This window comes from Callithrix jacchus, chromosome 1 (assembly GCF_049354715.1).
Source record: "Callithrix jacchus isolate 240 chromosome 1, calJac240_pri, whole genome shotgun sequence".
NCBI classification, from domain to species: Eukaryota; Metazoa; Chordata; class Mammalia; order Primates; family Cebidae; genus Callithrix; species Callithrix jacchus.
Window position 1 is genome coordinate 79858975 of NC_133502.1, and position 22400 is coordinate 79881374.

The window sequence follows — 22400 nt, forward strand, 5'->3', positions numbered from 1 at the left end:
ATGTCCGCAGCCTTCCGCAGTGCAAGCTGGGGCCCCTGAAATGTGCCGCCCCCTCTGTGGAGTCCCTCCGTGAGCCGCGGGCCCCTCTGCCTTTCCCCAAGACGGCTGCCTCCGCGGTCCTCCTGGCCCTTCCTCAGGTCCCTCCGTGTCCCTCCTCAGGTTCCTGCGAACACCTCCTCGCTCTCCCGCTTTGATGACTGATGTTCAATTTTTTTTTTTTTTTAGACAGAGTTTCGCTCTTGTTACCCAGGCTGGAGTGCAATGGCACGATCTCGGCTCACCGCAACCTCCACCTCCTGGGTTCAGGCAATTCTCCTGCCTCAGCCTCCTGAGTAGCTGGGATTACAGGCACGCGCCACCCTGCCCAGCTAATTTTTTGTATTTTTAGTAGAGACGGGGTTTCACCATGTTGACCAGGATGGTCTCGGTCTCTTGACCTCGTGATCCACCCGCCTCAGCCTTCCAAAGTGCGGGATTACAGGCTTGAGCCACCGCGCACGGCCAAAATGAAAGGTTTTTAATGAATGGCTGCAATCTGGAGTTTCTCTCCACAAGTGTTCTTACATGTGCTGATTCTAACTGGGGATAGAAAAACAAGCCCTTGACTTCCTCCCCAACCCCCTGATTTGTGCTTATCTGTTGCTTTTCTCTGTACTTATTTCCTCTGATGGTTTTTATAGCAACAATGTTAAAAGGCTGATTGGCTGGAGAAGTATGGCAGATTGAGTGAATTTTAATGGACAGAGTCAGTAACAAGACACTTTACAAGGCCGGGCGCGGTGACTCACGCCTGTAATCCCAGCACTTTGGGAGGCTGAGGCGGGTGGATCATGAGGTCAAGAAATCGAGACTATCCTGGTCAACATGGTAAAAATCCGTCTCAACTAAAAACACAAAAAATTAGCTGGGCATGGTGGCTCGTGCCTGTAATCCCAGCTACTCGGGAGGCTGAGGCAGGAAAATTGCCTGAACCCAGGAGGCTGAGGTTGCGGTGAGCTGAGATCGCACCATCGCACTCCAGCCTGGGTAACCAGAGCAAAACTCCGTCTCAAAAAAAAAAAAAAAAAAAAGATATCAAGGTAAACAAGATGTATCTAAGTTAATATATGCTTTCATCTTTTAAAATTGGATTTGGTTCATGGGAGGGGCCAAATATTTCTTACTAGCCCTGATGATTAAGCTGAGAAACCTGGTTTCAGCCACACCCATACACAAAGACCTGATGTAAGGTAGCGCAGACTAGGCTGCCCACCGCTTTTAAAATCAGGAGGAAGGGCGCAGTGAGAGAAAAGTAACTTTGTTTCCAAAGCTAGCAGCAGCGAAGCAGCTGGCTTACATCTTAGCCCTCCAGAAACCACTTCAATGGCACGATCTCGGCTCACCGCAACCTCCGCCTCCTGGGTTCAAGCAATTCTCCTGCCTCAGCTTCCCGAGTAGCTGGGAAGCCACCGCGCCTGGCCCGATGTTCAATTTTTTTTCTTATGCTTGGCCAGTTGTTTGTTTTCTCTTGAAAAATTTCGCCGGGCGCGGTGGCTCAAGCTTGTAATCCCAGCACTTTGGGAGGCCAAGGCGGGTGTATCACGAGGTCAAGATATCGAGACCATCCTGGTCAACATGGTGAAACCCCGTCTCTACTAAAAATACAAAAAATTAGCTAGGCATGGTGGTGCGTGCCTATAATCCCAGCTACTCAGGAGGCTGAGGCAGGAGAATTGCCTGAACCCAGGAGGCGGAGGTTGTGGTGAGCCGAGATAACGCCATTGCTCTCCAGCCTGGGTAAGGAGCGAAACTCTGTCTCAAAAAAAAAAAAAAAAGAAAAGAAAAGAAAAAAAGAAACAAAGATTTTTATTCATGTCCTTAGTCCACTTTTTAATGGCATGATTTGGAATGTTTTGTTGCATTTATTGTAAATTCTGGTTATTTGTCATCTGTTGAATACACAGTTTGCAAATATTTTCTCTCATTTTACAGATCGTCTGTTCACTCTAGTCAATATTTCTTTCTCTGTGCAGAAGCTTTTTAGTTTAATTAGATCTAATTTGTCTATTTTTGTTTTTGTTGTCTGTGCTTGTAAAGTGCTAGTCATGAATTCTTTGTCTATATCAATGTCTAGAAGAGTTTTCTCTAGGTTTTCTTTAAGTATTTTTGTAGTTTCATATCTTACATTTAAATCTTTAATCCATCTTGTGATTTTTGTATATGGTGAGAGATAGGGGTCCAGTTTCATTCTTCTGCATATGGATATTCAATTTTTCCAGCACCATTTATTAAAAAGGGTGTTCTTTTTCCAGCATATATTGTTATTGACTTTGTCAAAGATCAGTTGGCTGTAGATATGTGGCTTTACTTCTGGGTTCTCTATTCTGTTCACTGATTTATGTGTCTGTTTTTATACGAGTGCCATGTTGTTTTGGTTACTATAGCCTTGTAGTATAGTTTTATGTCAGGCAATGTGATACGTCTGGCTTTGTTCTTTTTGCTTAGGGTTGCTTTGCCTATTCTGATTATTTTATGCTTTCATATGAAATTTAGAATTTTGTTTTCTAATTCTGTGAAAAATGATGTTGGTATTTTGACAGAGATTGTATTGAACCTGCAGATTGCTTTGGGCAATCTGGTCATTTAATGATATTAGTTCTTCCCATCTGTGAGCACAGAATGTTTTTCCATTTGTTTGCGTCATCTAGGATATATTTCATCAGTATTTTATAGTTTTTCCTGTGGAGATTTTTCACCTCCATGGTTAAATATATTTCTAGGTATTTTATGTTTTTAGTTATTGTAAATGGGATTGCCTTTTTGATTTGGTCCTTGGCTAGATTGTCATTTGTTTTTAGAAGTGGCACTTATTTCTGTACACTAATTTTGTAACCTGAAACTTAACTGGATTCATTTATCAATAGTAAGAGTTTTTGGTGGAAACATCAAGGTTTTCAAGATAGATTATATCATATGAAGGTCATATCAGCATCACACAGGGAGAATTCAATTTCCTCTTTCCAGTTTGGATAACTTTATCTCATTTGCCTGATTGCTCTGGCAAGAACTACCAGTGTTTACAAGCTATTGAAATCGTTCCCATTCTTTGACTTCTACCGAGCTTATGACGTCTAGTATGTGCAGTGCACTCACAGCTCATCCTTACTTGCCGTGTTTCAGGCTGAGTTTCAGCCAGGGGAGGGGTTGCTACCTTCCTAGATGGTCCAGCAGCCACGCTTCTTCCCCACCTTCCCTAAGTGGTTCCATCATTCCCTCCGTCAGAACCACCCTTGACCACCAGTGCTCCCTTGCTGCCACTGTCCTGCTCTGCTCTATCTTCAGCCAGGGTGACCTGAACAAGTCTCTTCTTCCTGTCCCCCCTTTCTCCTTTTTTCTTCCCCTCTCCTGCACCCTCCGCCATCTGTCTTCCACTCCATGTTGCCTTCAGTAGAGTCCCCAGTCACCTCCTGGTAGCTTTTTTAAATAATTCCAAACTTTAAAAAAAAATTTATTTATTGTACTTTGAGTTCCGGGGTACATGTGCAGATCTTGCAGGTTCGTTACATAGGTATACATGTGCCATGCTGGTGGTTTGCTGCATTCATTGCCCTGTCATCCACATTAGATATTTCTCTTAATGCTATCCCTCCCCAGTACCCCTAACCCCCTGCTATTCCTCCCTTAGCCCCCCACCCTTCAGGCCCCGGTGTATGATGTTCCCCTCCCTGTGTCCATGTGTTATCATTGTGAGAATATATGGTGTCTTCCAAACTTTTTTATGATAAAACAAAGCAGAGATGGGAAAAAAAGCACATGAACAGGTAAAGCTTAGTGAAGTACAATGAGACAAACACTCTTGAATTCCACACAGGTCAAGAAATAGAGCTTTATAAAACCATTTAAAATAACCACAAATAAAATTAAATAGCCAGAAATTAACCAAAGAAGTGAAAGATCTCTACAATGAAAGCTATAAAAAAACTGATGAAAGACATCGAAGAGGACACAAACAAATGAAAAGACATGCTATGATCATGGAACCAAAAACCAATATTGTTAAAATGATCATACTACCCAAAGCAATCTACAGATTCAATGCAATTCCTGTCGAAATACCTATGTTAATTTGGTCACATACACATACGTTAGACATTTCCCCCCCACACACACATACATAATTTATACTTTTATTGCCTTAATTTGGAACTTTTTATATTGCGTCTTCCTTAAAAATGAATTTTAAATAAAGTTAGTGTTGATTATTTTGATTTTTACCTTTAATAGTGTTTTCCCATTGTAGTAATGAAGTATTCTCGATTTAATTATGAATTTACCTCGTCAGTAAGGTTTGAAGTTTCCTGTGTGTTCATGGTAGTAGTTACTGTCCTTTTGGTCCTGATTAAAGAACGACTTTACACTTTTCTTAGAAGGCTGATACAGGAGTGATGAATTCCCTCAGCCTATCCTTGCTTGGGAAATAATAATTCTTTATTTCTGATGAATAGTTTTGCTGTGTATAATCTTGATTGGCAGAACTTTCTTTTCTTCAGCAACTTGAATACATTCTTCCAATATCACCCAGCCTGCAAGGTTTCTGCCAAGAAATCTGTTCAGAATCTAATGGAGATTCCCTTATAGGGGACTTGACACTTTTGCTTCTTTTAGAATTCTCTCTTTGTCTTTTGATGAATCCATTATAATATGCCTCAGAAAGAAACTGTTTGGGTTGAATTTGTATGGGAAACTTTAAACTTCACGGATCTGTATCTTCACATCTTTTCCAAGAATTAGACATTTTTCGGCTATTATTTAGTTAAATAAGTTTCTGTGTCTTTTCCCATCTCTTCTTCCTTTGTAACTAACTCATATAACACCAAACCTTGTTCTCTTAATGCTGTTGCGTAGGCCCCATAGTCTTTCTTACTTTTTAAAACTCTTTTTTCTCTTTTTTTCCTTAGACTTCATTATTTCAAAAGACTTGTGTTCAACTTCAGAAATTTATTTTTCTGCTTGCATTCACCGAATTCTTCAGTTCCAAGATTTCTATTTGGTTCTCTTTATGATAGCTATCTCTCTTTTAAATTTCTCAATCAGGTCTTAGATCGTGTTTCTTACTTCATTGATTTCCCTGTGTATATTTTCTTGCATCTTGCTAAGTGGTCTCAAGATCATTATGTTGAGGCTGGGAGCGGTGGCTCACACCTGTAATCCCAGCACATTGGGAGGCCAAGGTGGGTGGATCACCTGAGGTCAGGAGTTTGAGACTAGCCTGACCAACATGGAGAGACCCCATTTCTACTAAAAATACCAAAAATTAGCCAGGCGTGGTGGTGTATGTTTGTAATCCCAGCTACTTGGGAGGCTGAGGCAGGAGAATCGCTTCAACCTGCGGGGGTAGAGCTTGCAGTGAGCCTAGATTGCTCCATAGCATGCCAGCCTAGGCAACAAGAGTGAAACTCCATCAAAAAAAAAAAATTACTATTTTGAGGGTTTTTTTTTCCAGGGAATTCATAAATTTCCATTTATTTGGTGCAAGTTTCTGAGAACTTATTCTGCATCTTTTGTGATGTCATGTTTCCCGTGTCCCTGTTTGAAATCTGTGCAACTAGTGAAATGTCCCTTTTGCAAGATGAAGTGATGAAATGAGACCTTTGCAAGGCCACCAAAAGTTTCCTTGACTTCTAACAGCCTTTTGGGCAAGTAAGAGCCTGACTTCTTCATGGAAAAACCTGGTGAGATTGATTCAATACTGAGGAGGCTACTGCTTTTCTCATAGATCTGAGAACAGTTTTCACATTTCAGATAAACTGTTCTGGGTGTTGGTGCATCTTAGTCTTAGGATATGTAGGTACTTTAAATCATCTACAAGAAATATGGAGCCAGGTTGTTTTGGTAAGTATTCCTTTGAGAGGGCCTGGACACAAACTGTGGTGACACCATCCTGTGAGCCCTGGAGTTGGGTCTCTGTGCTTCCCTCTTGGTTTGACTCTGGTTTCAGGGAAATGCTTCATAGTAGGAGACAGTGAGAGGTGGCTTCGTGGGCATGTTTTTATCCTATTGCTCTGGGAAAAAGAGGGTAGAGTAGACAAACAGGGAGATGGTGGGTGATGAGGAGTTGTCAAGGGCAAGACAAACCATTTTGATTACATCATTACCTCGTTACAGGAGAAAGAATTTGACTATTGTCAGTGTAAAAAAAATTAAGAAACCATTATTTGAAGCTAAATTTTACTTTCCCCATTTCTGAAAAAGATTTTTCTCATGATTTATTTCTAACTCAAATTTTCCAGCACCGTAATAACTTTAGTCGGTTGATCTATCATGTGAGCTATTAACAAACAACAAGAAAGAGTGAAATCCTAAAGAAGCCTCAACATGAAATATTTCTGCAAGGCACAAAGAAATTCACATTCTTGTACCAGGGAGCTGCAGCATTGTCTAGACCTCTCATGGGCACAAAGACACCAACCCTGATATTTCAGTTAACTATGAAACCAAACACTGAACTGCCATTCCACCATTATGCCTCGTCTTTTTATTTTATTTTTTTCTGAGATGGAGTCTAACACTGTCACCCAGGCTAGAGTGCAGCGGTGCAATCTTGGCTCACTGCAACTTCTGCCTCCCGGTTTCAAGTGATTCTCCTGCCTCAGCCTCCTGAGTAGCTGGGATTACAGGTGCCTGCCACCATGCCCAGCAGTTTTTATTTTTTTTGAATGGAGTTTTGCTCTTTTTGCCCAGACTGGAGTGCAATAACATGATCTTGGTTCACTTCAACCTCTGCCTTTTGGGTTCAAGTGATTCTCCTGCCTCAGCCTCCCGAATAGTTGGGATTACAGGCATGCACCACCATGTCCAGCTAATGTTGTATTTTCAGTAAAGACGCAGTTTCACCATGTTGGCCATGCTAGTCTTGAACTCCTGGCCTCAGGTGAACCTCCTGCCTCAGCCTCCCAAAGTGCTGGGATTACAGGTGTGAGCCACCGCACCTGGCCCACCTCCAATCTTTAGGTCTTAAAGAGAGATAGTATTCATTTATTCTACAAATATTTATTTAGGACCTACTATTTATTAGGTAAGTAGTGAGTACAATAGCTGACTGGAAGACACAAATAATAACTAAGTAAACAAAGTGTAATGAAAGCTGCTGATTTAGGAATTAAATAGTTTCAGATTCAAATCACAATCTGTTTCTTAACTCCCATGTAACATTGGGAAAGACACTTAAACTTGGAGACCCTCCATTTCTATAGTTGTAAAAGAAGAATTAAAAATGCCTGGCTCTGTGGTTGTTGTGAGGAATAAAGGGGTAAGTTAAGTAGTATTCAGCATGCTGGCTCCAGTGTAATACTACTGTTATTTCTCTTCAAAATGTTTTGGAACCTAAGCATGTGCTTAAATCATTGAAACACCCTTGTTAGGGTCTTATCTTAAGATGGATCAGTGAAGATATAGATAAAATTGCCAGAAAACACAGGAAAGTAACAGACCATGTTTCAAGTCCTTGAAGCCTAAGAAGGGCTGGTCACCTGAGGTTTTAGGACAAAGCAGAGATGGACAGATTAGGGACACAGTGCCATAAACATGACCTGGAGCCATGTCAATATGCTGCCTCTGCAGTGCTCTCTTCTGCGGTTTGATGCAGAGTTAAAGAACTCCTGGGCCCTTGGGATTTTTTAGTCAAATGAGCATCAATCGCCATTGCTCTTTTTCCTGTTTTTCCTGGGTTGCTCAACCCCACGTATGTGAGATAAACTAAAATAGGTCATGGTGGGTAAAATCTCTGCTTAAAATGAAATCTTGCCAGACTGCAGCACATCTGGGAAGCTTCTGTTCTTTCTCTTCTTGTAAATATTCTCAGAAACACAACAAACACATCAAAAACCACTTTCTTCACTTCTAGTGGACTGACCATTTATTGTATTTTCCCGGAAACTGGATTTGGAGCTGACATGAGTGAACACTGGACTTCAAATGTGAGTAACTGAAAGGTAGCCTTGGAGCAGTGCCGACGATCAGTAGCTGACCCTGCTTTTGTCAGTCATGAAGAATGTTTCCTTCTCTAGATAGAGGAATAGAAACCGATGTGTCCAACCCAAGTTTACCTGAACAGTCACTGGGATACTCATCACACCATCATGTCCCATCTAATCCCTTTTGTTACCTTCAAATATAGTCCCATTTCCTCAGGACCAGAACTCCCTTATGTGGGAAGCAGGACCATCCTTGAGTTACTCCTCATTGGCTGGGATACATGCCAATATTTTCAGCAAAGCATGAATCTGATAAAATTTGCCTGAACTGGTTCCTGGTTTCAGAATGAGCTACCACCACCCAGGGCCTCTATTTAGGGCAATCTGGTAGAGTCAGGAGCTGAAAGCCGTCTTGTACTGTTACACTGATAATAATATCAAAGTATTTAGTAAATATGAGTGACATTGATTCTCCTATCAGTAAATCATAGTCACATCTAAAGGTGACTGATTTTCACTGTCTTAAGTTATTTCTGACTTTCTGGCAACCCTCAGCTTCTGTGTCTTCTTTTCTCTTTTGAATTCTGTCCTTTCTCCTGAGTTGGGAGGTTGTCTGGACAGTGTCCCTTTCATCTGTGTTGCTCCTCTCCCCACCAAACCACTTGTATTTGTTCCCTCTGTTCATATAGGACATTTCCCCCAGGACACTGTGGCCAGACTGACCAGGCATCTTCACCTCTGCCACTTCCCTTTCCTCTGAATGTTAATCTGTGTTTTCGTAAACCTGTGAACTTTGAGTGAATGCTGCATACAAAGAGCTTCTCAAAATTGGGCCTCATGTTCTAAACGGGACCTAGAGTTGGGATTCCAGGGAAGGCCAGCTGGCTCCCATATCTAGAAGCACCTTGCTGTGTAAGACATTGTCTACGGAATATCAAGGTCACCTGGGACCTTGAAAACATTCAGAAAAAGATTACTACATCTGAATTTCTGAAGACAGTTTTAGTAGGGATGAATTCAATGTAATCCATGGATTGTTCATTACTTTGTAGAAAGGTTAAGTTAATTAACGTTTCTTTTAGCCCTTTGGGATAGGACCTCTGAATCAATAAGAGGCATAAATGAGAGATGTCAGGGAGGACTGAAGGATGCTGATGGAGGTGGGAACGCCTGAAGTGACCCACTTGTGCTGGACTAAAAGTGATTCGGGCTCCACCCAAATGCAGGAGGAGTGAGTATTCCAGTGACTGCTTTTGGGTAAATGTGGGCTGGCATGTGGGTTTGGGTTCCTCTATCTAGAAAGGAAATGCTCCTCATGACTGACAAAAGCAGGAATAGGTTTTATCAACAGCTCTACTCCAAGGCTCTCCAGTTACTGGAGTGATCTCTAGAAGACAGCATCATCAGAAGCTTCATTAGCAACTAACTCGCTTCTGTGGTGCTGTGTTGTTGCTAATAGTTTTAGTTACAGCAACTGCACCAGGGAACCTGATCCAAAAAAGGTACAAACCCTAGCCTGTGCTCCTAAGGAGATTATGGGAAATGAAACCACCACAACTGGCCTCTCTTTGGGAGGAAACTGGAAATGGCAAGAGGGACCGCTCATGGGCCGGACCCCAACACTTGGGTCATGACTCACCCTGGACGGGTCACGTGTGGGCCCCACTGCTTCAGGCCTGATTGTGGATCACGCCCTGGATTCTTCTCCTCCAGGTGCAGTTCAGTTGCCATGATGCCCCTTGAGTCAATGAGCTCTTTGGACTGCTCCTCTGCTCAAGCATAAGATGATCTGCGCATCACTTTTGAGAAGCTGACAAGAACACTGGCTTCTTTAGGCAGGTGGTGGAACATGGGTGTATCCTGCAAGGGCCCATAGTATTGTCCTTGCCTCAGGTGACAGAGGCTTGGAGTTTTTCAGCTCTCTACCTAAAATTCCTGAATGATTGTTTTCAAATTTCTTCACAAATACTAGGATGAACTTGCCACCCCTGTCAGGGGGAATGGGGTTCCTGAGAGCTGAGGGGCAGAGTTCAGATCCTGATCCTCTTCACTTTGTAGAGCAAAGGCGGTAACTCTCTTTCTCTGTCTCTCTCTATATCTCTCTCTCTCCCTCCCCAGCTTCCCTTTAAGGAAATCCCCAGGATTAGGTGAGATCTCAGATCTAATGGAGAATCTGAGCTGTTCCAAGGAACACCTGGGGATCCCGCAATCTGAAAAGGTAGAACCAAGGCAAAGGCAGGCGGAAATACCCAGAAGCTGGGTACTGAGCATGTTAGGGGGAATTTTTTTCGGGGGAGGGAAGTCAATAATGAAGTGTAGACAGCAGCGAGAATGAGAAGCCAAATTGTAGACTGCAAAATCAAACAGCATCTGCCCTTTCTCCCTTGTCAGGGAGAGTATGATAGGAAGTCTCCAATATAGAAAGCCTGCTGTGTCCTTCACTTTCCCCCACAGTCTCAGAACAGGCTTGATTCTGAAATGTCTGTTATCTTTAGGCTCTGGCCTGATTTTCTGGATCATAAGGCCAAGGGGAGCTGGAAAGTTCCCCAGGGCAGGACTCCTGGTGGAGAGAGAATGGTCTGGAGGATTCAGGCCTCTGCACACTGTGTCTGGGTCCCTCCTAAAAGATTGATAAAGACAAGTAAAGAGCTTGAAGCAGCCTGGAGTCCAGTCAGAAACCTTTGACAGCCTTAAAGGAGATGGTCACAACGCTTTTCAGAATATTGGCAAAGGCCTCCTGCGGCCAGGTTTGTTCTAGGATGACATAATTTAATAATGTAACCTCTTGTATCTTTGCTTTTGATATATATCTGCTTCCCCATCACAATGACATCATGGTTAATTTCACCAATTTGGTAACCTGGCTTATGGGAAATAGGAAAATCAGTCAGGGCCGGGCTGTAATCCCAGCACTGTGGGTGGCTGAGGCAGGGGGATCATTTGAGCCCAGGAGTTTAAGACCAGCCTGGGCACCATGACAAAACCCCATCTCTACAAAATATGCAAAAATCAACTAGATGTGGTAGTACATGGCTGTAATCCCAGCTACTCAGAGGTTGAGACAGGAGAATCTCTTGAGTCTAGGAGGCAGAAGTTGCTATGAGCCAAGATCATGCCACTGCACTCCAGCCTGGGCAATGAAGTGAGACCCCATCTCAAAAAAAAAAAAAAAAAAAAGAGAGAGGGAAAGAAATTGAGGGTTTCCTGTGAATCAAATCCTTGAATGAATGTTTTCTTTTTTATTTTTTGAGACAGAGTCTCACTCTGTAGCCCAGGCTGTAGTGCAGTGGCACAATCTTGGCTCGCTACAACCTCTGCCTCCCAGGTTCAAGTGTTTCTCCTGCCTCAGCCTCCCGAGTAGCTGTGACTATAGGCGTGTGCCACCATGTCCAGATAGTTTTTGTATTTTTAGTAGAGATGGGGTTTCACCATATTGGCCAGGCTGGTCTCAAACTCCTGACCTCGTGCTCTGCCTGTCTCAGCCTCCCAAAGTGCTGGGATTATAGACATGAGCCACTGTGCCCAGCCTGGATGTTTTCTTAACTAACCAAGACTTCTGTAAGAATTCTGTCTTTGATTCCACAACAAAGTGGTGTGAAATTACTATAAGCAAATGTTTACACATCTCATTTAATCTTCACAACAATCCTGTGAAGAAAGTAGAATTGTGTTCCTCATTTTCTGAGTGAAGAAACGGAGGCTCAGGGGAGGTGTGTGACCTGCCCAAGTCCCCATGGCTGGAAACCACGGAATGGCTGCCCCCTCCCAGCACTGCCTCTGCCACAGCCTCCCCTGCCTTGTCCCTGTGCTCTGGGTGCCTGCAGTGCTTAAGGGCAGATGTGAAGAGAGAGCACGGGAGAGCTTTGACAGAGATGTTTCGGGATGAAGAGGCAGGGCCATCTGCCTAGAGGTGGGGAATGATGTTTCTAAGTAGAGCAAAATCAGAGGGGCAAATTCATTATCTACAGTTACATTCTTCTTGACTTGAATGGCTATATTTGTCTAAATAGTTGAAATAGTGCTTAGCTTCCCCACTGCTGGATATGGCCCCTCCATCTTTGTCTCAAGGTGAGAAACCTCTTACAGTTGCAACTCCCACCTAGGGTCCAACAAGTCTCATTTATTATAATTTCAAATGAATATAGCTTATCGTAGACGTTTTTCAAATAATAAAAAAGCATGAAGCATGTTGTTGAATGGAGAAAAATGAAGTTCCAAGCAGGATATAATGTGCTAACTTTTGTGGAAAAGGAGAGAATGAGAATCTCTTCCTGTATTTTTTCTTAGAAGCATAAAAAATTTTTAAATGATCCAAGAAAATGGATCATAGGTGACGTGGGTGGGCTGGGGGCGGAGGAAGGTAACAAGCTTTCACTGGACTCCTTGCTGTATTTGAGAGAGAGATGTTTGAATATTGTGCCTTTATTCTCTATTTTGAAAATTTTGTTCAAATTAAAAAATGGAATCACAAAAAGAACATAAATTAAAAGTTATTATCTCTGAAATATTCCCCATTTCTTCTTATTGCCAAAGATAACTGTTAATAGTCTGATACATATTTCTGTAGGCTTTCTCTATGCATAAGCCTATGTCTATTTTTCAAAATACACAGAAACAATTATTTTATTTTACTGTGGCTTTCAATAAGACTATACTATGCATGTTGTTCTGGAATTTCCTTTTTGCTTTCAGTGGTATGTGCTGGACACATTTCCATGTTTATACCCATGGAACCATAATTAAATATTCCACTGTTGGTAAACATTTAGAATTATTTAAAAATCTGTGAATCTGTGAAATATGTAATATCTATACTTATGTGACTATTTTTGTAAGATATAAGTGGATTTACTGAAGCCAAGAATGTGTTCCCTAAAAAAAAAAAATGAATAATTCCAGGTCCCTGGACAAAAACACTGCATCACGTTACAACAGCAAAGAAGTGGACCCATTCCTCCACCCTGTCAATCACCCTAAATATCAGCAACTTCCACACCTCTGCAAAACTGAATGGTTTGAGATAGAAAGAGATCTTGTTTGGCCTCACATCTCCTGGGCCATGAGAGGGCTCAGCTTCTGCTCCTCATGTGCATCTCCTGTGCTCATGTCTGGAAACAAGGCAGGGCAGTAGCTGGACTCAATGGAAGGAACGTGGCTTCCCCTCCTCAGTCCTTGACTCAGAAGATTTCATCACATCACAGGAGGAGCCATGAGACGTCAGTGTCATGTAAGACAGAGGTGGAAAATGGAAATGCTGTGGGGGGCCTGCAAGAAAGTGCCCATAAATGCTGATGGGGTCTGGAGAGGCAGTGAGGACTTTCCTAACTAAAAAGTGCACTCTTTACCTAATGGAATTTACATTTAAAAACTTGGTAACATTGGTGCAGAACAAAAATCACCTGTCTATGGGACAGATTTGGCCACCAGCTACACCCTTGATCTAACACAGTGGAGTCACATGGCCCAGAGAAATACATTTAAGTATCAGAATTTTGCTTCTTTTTTTTCCCTTCACCAAGTTTAATCTAATGGTAATATTTCACATAACTACAACTTAATCTCAAGAACCAGGAAATTGTCATTGTTACAATCCATAAGCCTTTTTTAGATTTTACCATTTCCACATGTATTTGTGTGTATGTATAATTATACGCAATTTTATCATGTGTAGATTGGTATAGCCACTTTAACAGTCTATAGTTCTTTATACAGAACTACTCCATCACCTCAGGGCTCCCTATGTTACCACTTTATAGCTGCATGCACCCTTCCAGCAACCACTAATCTGTTCTGCATCTCTGTAATTTTGCCGTTTTGAGAATGTTATATAAGTGGAATCATACAGAATGTAACTTTGGCTTTTTCTTTTACCATAATTCCTTTGAGAGTCATCCAAATTGTTACATGCATTAGTAGTTCATTTCTTTTTACTATTGAGTACTAGTCCATAGAATGGCTGAGCCACACAATTTGTTTAACCATTTACTTGTTGAAGGACATACCAGAAGGGTGGTTTCCAGTTTTTTGGCTATTACAAATAAAGCTGCTATAAACATTCAAGTATATACATGTTTTTATGTGAATATAAAGTTTTCATTTTGGGGGAATAAATGTCCAAATGTTTGGATCATCTGGTAAGCGCATTTTTGTTTTTCTTTAAAGATGGGGTTTCACCATGTTGGTCAGGCTGGTCTTGAACTCCTGACCTCAGGTGATCCATCCACCTTGGCCTCCAAAGTGCTAGGATTACAGGTGTGAGCCACCAAGCCTGGCCACATTTTTGGTGTTTAGACAAACTGCTGAACTATTTATTTTGTAGAATGACTATATCCTCTTATATTCCCATCAACAATGTATGAGTTATCCAGTTTCTCTGCATCCTTTGCTAGCATTTAGTGTCAGCACTTTTTTATCTGACCGATTCTAATATGTGTAGTGATAACCTGTTGTGCCTAATCATATTAACGAATAAAAATAGCCTTATCTAATTTTAACTTTTTTTTTTAAGAAATTTTTTTTTTTTTTGGAAAAAAGAGAAAAAAAGAAAAAGAAAGAGAGAAAGAAAGGAAGAAAAAAAAGAATGAAAGAGAGAAAGAAAGAGGAAGAGAAAGAGGGAGAGAGAACGGGAGTCTTGCTTTATTGCCCAGGCTAGAATGCAGTCTAAAAATGGGTAATTGAAAACTTCTTTTATGCCAATAATTGTGCTTAACAATGGAGACAGGAAGGACTTTGGGAGGCCGAGGAAGGCAGGTCATCTGAGGTCAGGAGTTCAAGACCAGCCTGGCCAACATGGTGAAACCCTGTCTCTAGTAAAAACACAAAAATTAGCTGGGTGTGGTGGCACATGCCTATAATCCCAGCTACTCAGGAGGCTGAGGCAGGAGAATTGCTTGAACCCGGGAGGTTGCAGTGAGCTGATATCGCACCACTGCCCTCCAGCCTGTGCGACAGAGTGAGACTCTACCTCAAAAAAAAAAAAAAAAAAAGCATTTAGATCTTGTGACCAGCTATATAGATACACGCTTAATTATTTGTTCCTTGTCTTCCCCAACAGGATGTGAGTTCCCTGGACCACAGGGTTTTTCTTGTTGTTGCTGTTTACCAGTTCTGTTTGCCAGCTGTTACCCTGATCACTGGTATAGAGTAGGTGCTCAGTAAACATGGTTTGTATAGAAGAAGGAAGGAGTGAGAAAAAAAGGTAAAATGCTTAGCACAGGGCCTCGTACCAAAGAATGCACAACGATCAGTAGGAATGACAGTGACTTAGGTGACTGATAAAGGCTCAGCCCTTGGGAGCTCCCCATGGCTGGGTGTGCAGGAGACTGGCAGGCAGAACTAATGGCAGGCAACACCTGCCCTGTGTGACCTGCACAGGAAGTTGCGGGTTGCAGGGCCAGAGACCCTGCAGCTGCTGAGAGGCGAAGCTGAGCAAGGCCTTTTTTTTTTGAGATGGAATCTCGCTGTTGCCAGGCTGGAGTGCAGTGGTATGATCTCAGCTCACTGCAACCTCCACCTCCTGGGTTCAAGCGATTCTCCTGCCTCAGCCTCCCAAGTAGCTATCACTACAGGTGTGTGCCACCACACCCAGCTAATTTTTTTTTAATTTTAATTTTTAGTAGAGATGGAGCTTCACCATGTTGGTCAGGCTGGTCTCAAACTCCTGATCTCAGGTAATCCACCCGCCTTGGCCTTCCAGAGTGCTTGGATTACAGGTGTGACTCACCACATCTGGCCTATTTTTATTTTTTATTTTCTGAGACAGGGTCTTGCTCTGCTGCCCAGGCTGGAATGCAGTGGTGCAGTTATAGCTCACTGCAGCTTCAATGTCCAGTACTCAAGCAATCCTCCTGCCTCAGCCTCCCAAGTAGCTGGGACCACAGGTAAATGCCACCATGCCCAGCTAATTTTCTAATTTTTTTTTTTTTTTGTAGAGACAGAGGTGGTGGGGGGAGTGAGAGGTGGGAGGTCGAGAGGTTCGGTGAGGGCGGGGGGGTTACTATCTTTCCCAGGCTGGTCTAGAACTCCTGGGATCAGGTGATCCTCCTGCCTCCCACAGTGCTGGGATTCCAGGTGTGAGCCACCAGGTCCAGCCTGCATCTTACACTTTTATTGGCTAAATTTGGCCACCCTAAGATTGAGCAAAGAGGATATGGAGGGAGATGATAGAGCATGTGGAGTGGGCAAAAAGTTGGGCAGGAGCCTCAGTTCCTCCTGGATCCCACACACACAGCCAAAAAGACAGGATGCTCTTGGAGGATTTTTGCAGGAGGGTTTGTTTTTTTGTTGTTTTTTGAGATGGAGTCCTGCTCTTGTTGCCCAGGCTGGAGTGCAATGGTGTGATCTCGACTCACTGCAACCTCTGCCTCCTGGGTTCAAGCGATTCTCCTGCCTCAGCCTCCGAAGTAGCTGGGATTACAGGCATGCGCCACCATGCTTGGCTAATTTTGTATTTTTAGTGCAGACAGGGTTTCTCCATGTTGGGCAGGCTGGTCTCGAACTCCTGACCTCAGGTGATCTGCCCTCCTTGGCCTCCCAAAGTGCTGGGATTACAGGCGTGAGCCACTGCCCCCTGCTAGGGGCTTCTGTTATATGGGTTCCCTCCTTGGGTAGGAGACCCCACTCCCAGCCCCTTCCTTCCTCCAGACTTTGAGGCTTCTTTTCAGCAAATTTTAAAAATGGCAATATTTTGATTTTATTTCAGGTGAGAAAGCAACACACTCATTGCTACAAATGTAGCATATTTCCCACTCTATTCCTGTGCCTCAATTTCCTTATCTGTTAAGTGGGGCTAAAGATTCCATTTTTTTTTTTTTTTTTTTTTTGAGACAGAGTTTTGCTCTGTTGTCCAGGCTGGAGTGCAATGGCGCCATCTCAGCTCACTGCAATCTCTGCCTCCCAGGTTCAAGTGATTCTCCTGCCACAGTCTCTCTAGTAGCTAGGATTATAGGTGCCTGTCACCATGCCCAGCTAGTTTTTTGTGTTTTTGTAGAGAGGGGGTTTCACTATGTTGGCCAGGCTGGTCTTGAACTCCAGACCTCATGTGATCCACCAGCTTCAGCCTTCTAAAGTGCTGGGATTACAAGCCAGCCCCACAACACCCGACTAAGATCCCACTTTAAATATAAATGGTGACAATTAGATAAGATCAAGTAGTTAGGCTGAGCATCAGTTCATGCCTATAGCCCAGCACTTTGGGAGGCGAAGGTGGGAGGATCTCTTGAGGCCAGGAGTTGGAGACCAGCCTGGTCAACGTATTGAGACCTAGTCTTTACACAAAATTTTAAAACAAGCTGGGTGTGGTGGTACATGTCTGTAGTCCCAGCTACTCAGGAGACTGAGGCAGAAGAATCGCTTGAACCAGGAATACAAGGTTATCGTGTGCTTTGCCATTGTATTCCAGCCTCCGCAACAGAGAGACCGTTTCTAAAACAAAACGAAAGATCATGTAGGTAAAGTAGATTTAGAGAGGGTCTGGCGTAGAGGGCAGGAAGCAACCCAAATGTCCAATAATAGGGAATTCAATTACTTTTTTTTTTTTTTTTTTGAGATGGAGTTTCACTCTTGCTGTCCAGGCTGGAGTGCAATGGTGCAATCTCGGCTCTGTGCAACCTCCACATCCCAGGTTCAAGCAATTCTCTACTCCAGCCTCCCAAGTAGCTGGGATTACAGGCATGTGCTGGGATTACAGTGTGATCACCACTGGCTAATTTTCATATTTAAGTAGAGCTGGGAGGCCAGGCCAGTCTTGAACTCCTGATCTCAAGTCATCTGCCTGCCTCAGCCTCCCAATTTACTGGGATTACAGGTGTGATCACGCCTGGCTAATTTTTTTGTATTTTCAGTGGAGACAGGATTTCTCCATGTTGGTTATGCTGGTCTCTAACTCCCAACCTCAGGTGATCCACCCACCTCAGCCTTCCAAAGTGCTGGGATTACAGGCGTGAGCCACCATACCCAGCCACTTTTTTTTTTTTTTTTTTTTTTTTTTTTGAGACAGGGTTTGGCTCTGTCACCCAGGCTAGAGTGCAGTGGTTGATCTTAGTTCACTGCAACCTTCACATATCCCCCTCCCCCACTGGCTCAATTGATCCTCCCACCTCAGTCTCCTGAGTAGTTGGCATTACAAGCATGAGCCATCACGCCTGGCTAATTTTCATATTAGAGCTGGGGTTTCACTATGTTGGCCAGGCCAGTCTTGAACTCCTGATCTCAAGTGATCTGCCTGCCTCAGCCTCCCAATTTACCGGGATTACAGGTGTGAGCCACTGTGCCTGCCCAAGTTCACTACGATACATCAGTAATATTATATATAAAAAGCAATAGTTACAATAAACATTAAAATAGTACTTTCTAATGATGAATATTTGCACATATATACCTTTATCTATGTCTTCTTTTTCCCTAAGAAAAGCAACACTAGTCTTTCTTCTTCTTTAAGATCAGTTCCAGCTGGGTGCAGTAGCTCATGCCTGGAATCCCAACACTTTGGGAGGCCAAGGCAGGCCTGGCCAACATGGGGAAGTCCTGTTTCTACTAAAAATAACAAAAATTAGCCAGTCATGGTGGCAGTCACCCAGGAGTTGCTTGAACCCCGGAAGCTATCCTCCTGCCTCAGCCTCCCAAAGTGCTGGGATTGCAGGCATGAGCCACCGTGCGGGCTTTTTTCTCCACAATCTTATTCACTGGATGCCAGCCTTCTTGCTGCCTATAATCCCATCACTCTGGGAGGCCTAGCGGGGGTGGATCAACTGTGGTCAGGAGTTCAAGACCAGCCTGGCCTACATGGCAAAATCCTCGTCTCTACTAAAAATACAAAAAAATTAGCCGGGCATGGTGGTGGATGCCTGCAATTCCAGCTATTCTCGAGGCTGAGGCAGGAGAATCTCTTGAACCCCGGGAGGTGGAGGTTGCAGTAAGCTGAGATGGTGACATTGCCCTCAAGCCTGGGCAACAAGAGCAAAACTCTGTCTCAAAAATAATAATACTAAAGAAAAATAAAAGGAAAGAATTCTAAAAATAGGATGTCTGGTGTTTGTTTCCAACATTTTGACTAGCTACTTTTTAAAAACTAATTTAAAAATTAAAGATCAAACAGTATTAGGTTCCCAGGCTCAGATAGACCAGCATTACCTTCTTTTTATGATGCCAAGCCCCCTATTTCACCCTCTGAACCTCAGTTTATCTGTAAAATGGGTATTAATGACATTAAACCAGAGGGTTGTGTATGCAGTGAGAAAAATGCAAATAGTGCTTAAGAACTATTTCTGGCCATTATTAACCCGTTATTTTCTCCCAGCCCCTAACTCCTTTTAGGGGGAAGTTGGGAAATCGGTATCACACGAAAACAGTCATTCCCCCCCCCCTTTTTTTTTTTTTGAGATCGAGTTTTGCTCTTGTTACCCAGGCTGGAGTGCAATGGCACTATCTCGGCTCACCGCAACCTCCGCCTCCTGGGTTCAGGCAATTCTCCTGCCTCAGCCTCCTGAGTAGCTGGGATTATAGGCACGCACCACCATGCCCAGCTAATTTTTTGTATTTTTAGTAGAGACGGGGTTTCACCATGTTGACCAGGATGACCAGGATGGTTTCGATCTCTTGACCTCATGATCTACCCGCCTCGGCCTCCCAAAGTGCTGGGATTATAGGCTTGACCCACCGCTCTGGGCCAACAGTCATTTCCCCTTTAAGGACCTCAGTGGGCCGGGAGCCAGCCTTCCCGCACTTTTTCAAAATTTCCAATCCGCGCTTGGCATTTTCTGCCCGAATGTCTTCGATTGGATGCTCTGCACCAATAGGAGGCTGGAGTGGGCTTGGCGAAGGAGCCCGGCTCCGCCCCGCTCTGGTCCTGCCCACTGCCGGTCAGCTTGGTTACTATGGGGACTGGTGGGCGGTGGGGGGGGCAGCCCCAGATAGTCTTTGGGGATTCAACATGGCGGCACCAGTAACCGCGGTGGCGGCGGCGTAAGAGAGCAGAAGGAGTCTCGAGGGCGCGGAGTTCCAGGCCGAGCATCTAGACCGCCAGCGACTGCGGCGCCGAGCCGATAGGATAAGGGGTCCAGCCAGGGGCTTGTAGTGGGCCGGGTGCTGGCAGCGGGACGGCATTTCCTCGAGGAGGGGGCGGGGCCGCCGGGGTCAAAGTTCACTGATGGAGGGAAGGGTCTCTTCCGAGGGGTCCACTGACTGGGGGGAGGGGTAGTGGAGCTCGGAGGTCACCCTGCCTGCATGGTAGCCTTGCTCTGCAAAGAGCAGTTAAATAAATACATAAAGTATAAAAGGAAGAAGTCAAACAGCCAAAAAAGCCCAGTGTGGCGTCAGAGGTGTGGAGGCTGTGGCAGCTACAGCAGGGCCAGGCAGAGCCAGGTGGGGCGTGGGGATTCCATTCTGTGCATAATGGGAGGTCATCAGAGGCTTTAGCGACATCTGGTTTTCCTTTTATAAAGACTGCTCAGGCTGCTGTGTGGGGGACGGATCGTGGTGGTGGGGTGACAGCGAGGCTGCTGTGGCAGTACGGGCAGAAGAGGTTGTAGAAGATGAGGGGCAGTGATGGAGGAGCATCCTCATGCCCGCTGAGGTCGTCAGCACTTTACCCGGGTTACCTCACTTGAAATTCACAGCAGCCTGTGAAGTAGGTGCTAGTATTTATTTAACTGCTCTTTGCAGAGCAAGGCTACCATGCAGGCAGGGTGCACCCGGTAGCCCACACCAGCCTGTTAGATGATTCTCAAACATCCGCGGTCACTCCAACCTCAGGGCCTTGGCACTTCTGTACCCATGACCTGTTACATCTCTCTTATTCTGGAGATGAGAAACCGGAGACCCAGAGAGGTACCAGGACTTGCCTAAGGTCACACAGCAGACAAGTGGCAGAGGTAGGATTTGAACCCCAGGCCTCGGGGCTTCAGCATGACTGCCCACCGGGGCTGCCCTCCCATGATTTCAAACGGGCCCAACTCCTGTCCAGTAGGTTCTGACCCAGGCTCCTTTGTAGACAGAAGCTCCGTGGGGACCTGTCCCCACTGGGTAGTTTCTGGGCGCTGGGTTCCTACCTCCCTCAGGGCTTCCCTTTCCTTTCTTGCCTACTTTTCATCCTGGTGGCTCATGGCGAACCAGACTTCCTGGCTAGACACTGTTTAGGGGTGTCCCCAGCTGCTGTTTCCTCCATCACCCAGCCCAGCCTCTCAGATGCTGCCAGCAGGAAGCAGCCTCCTTCCAAGTCAAGGCCAGGGAAGTGGGGCCCTTCCCGCCTAGTCACCCATCGGGGGCCACGGCTTCTTGTCTTCCAGCTGCCTGAGCCCACAGGAAGGTTTGGGGGGGGTGGTGGTGGTCAGGGAGGGTGAGAAGGGGAACACGTTAGCCCAATGCTTGGCATATGGTAAAGGATGTATGAGGCGAGCACATCTCTTCCCCAGTGCTTGGTAAATGCTGAACTTGGTGCTATATATATCTATTTTTTTTTTTTTTCTTGAGACAGAGTCTCACTTTGTTGCTGGAGTGCAGTGACACAATCTCAGCTCACTATAACCTCCACCTCCTGGGTTCAAGCAATTCTCCTGCCCCAGCCTCCTGAGTAGCTAGGATTACAGACGCCTGCCACTAAGCCCAGCTAATTTTTTATGTTTTTAGTAGAAATGGGATTTCACCATGTTGGCCAGGCTGGTCTTGAACTTCTGACCTCATGATTCACCTCGCCCTCCCAAAGTGCTGGGATTACAGGCATGAGCCACTGAGCCTGGCCCGAACTTGGTACTTTTGACAGTGTTCATCTCCTTGCACCCTGTTTCCCCTCTGGGTTCTCATCCCATAGTTAGCATAATAACCCCAGACTGCGGTGTCCCAGCTCTGTGTGCCGAGGCACAAGTGTGCTGTAAATCTGTGAGCACGGTTGTGTAGCTGTACCCAGAGACCCTGAGGAGGAGGTGTTATTAACTTCATTTCTCTTCTCCTGTGTTTTAATTTTAAGAAAGCACGTTTTTGATCCTTGTGCATGTATTACCTATTCCCCTAAATAATCACTGAAAAACTGCACACAGCACGAAAGGATGTACAAGGCGAGCCCATCTCTTTCCCAGCCGCCTGCCAGGCCCCTTCCCAGAGATAGCATCATCACTCCTGGTTTATTTTCTTTCTTTCTTGGAATATTTGTTCCCCCAAGTGCCTGCCCCTCCCTTTTGTTTTTACTCAGATGCAGCGGACCTCCCATGTTTATATTCTTTCCTGCGCCTTGCGTTTCCTGCTCCGAAGCTCGCTCTCAGGACAGAGTGCTGCCTCGAGTGTCCCATGCACATGCATGCCCCCGTGGATGGTTGTCTTTCTGTGCTGTGAACAGGGCTGTGCCCGCCTGAGTGTGACTGTGCGCACGTCTCTGATGTCACTGTGAGCTTGTGGCCTCGTGGTCTGTGATAGGTGTCGCGTTAGCTTTGCCAGTAGTGTTTCACCCTGCCAGGGAGG

The 22400-nt window shown here is 44.6% G+C and overlaps 1 protein-coding gene across 4 annotated transcripts in view; it reads left to right on the forward strand.

Annotated features, from left to right (window-relative positions):
- Positions 1-15907, forward strand: part of LOC118153814 (nuclear pore-associated protein 1-like) — a 29791-nt gene extending 13884 nt beyond the window's left edge. The window contains exons 3-6 of one of the 4 annotated variants that reach the window (XR_013532710.1): positions 7883-7955; positions 9035-9183; positions 9666-10699; positions 12852-15906. Coding sequence is in view for 1 of the 4 variants with exons in the window: in XM_035301059.3 (XP_035156950.2) it covers positions 12852-12976 (125 nt within the window). In the remaining 3 variants the exon portion in view is untranslated. Of the gene's footprint in view, positions 1-7882; positions 10700-12851 lie in introns of all 4 variants that reach the window. The other 3 variants (XR_013532708.1, XR_013532705.1, XM_035301059.3) reach the window with 3 other exon arrangements.
- Positions 15908-22400: the final 6493 nt, after the last annotated feature.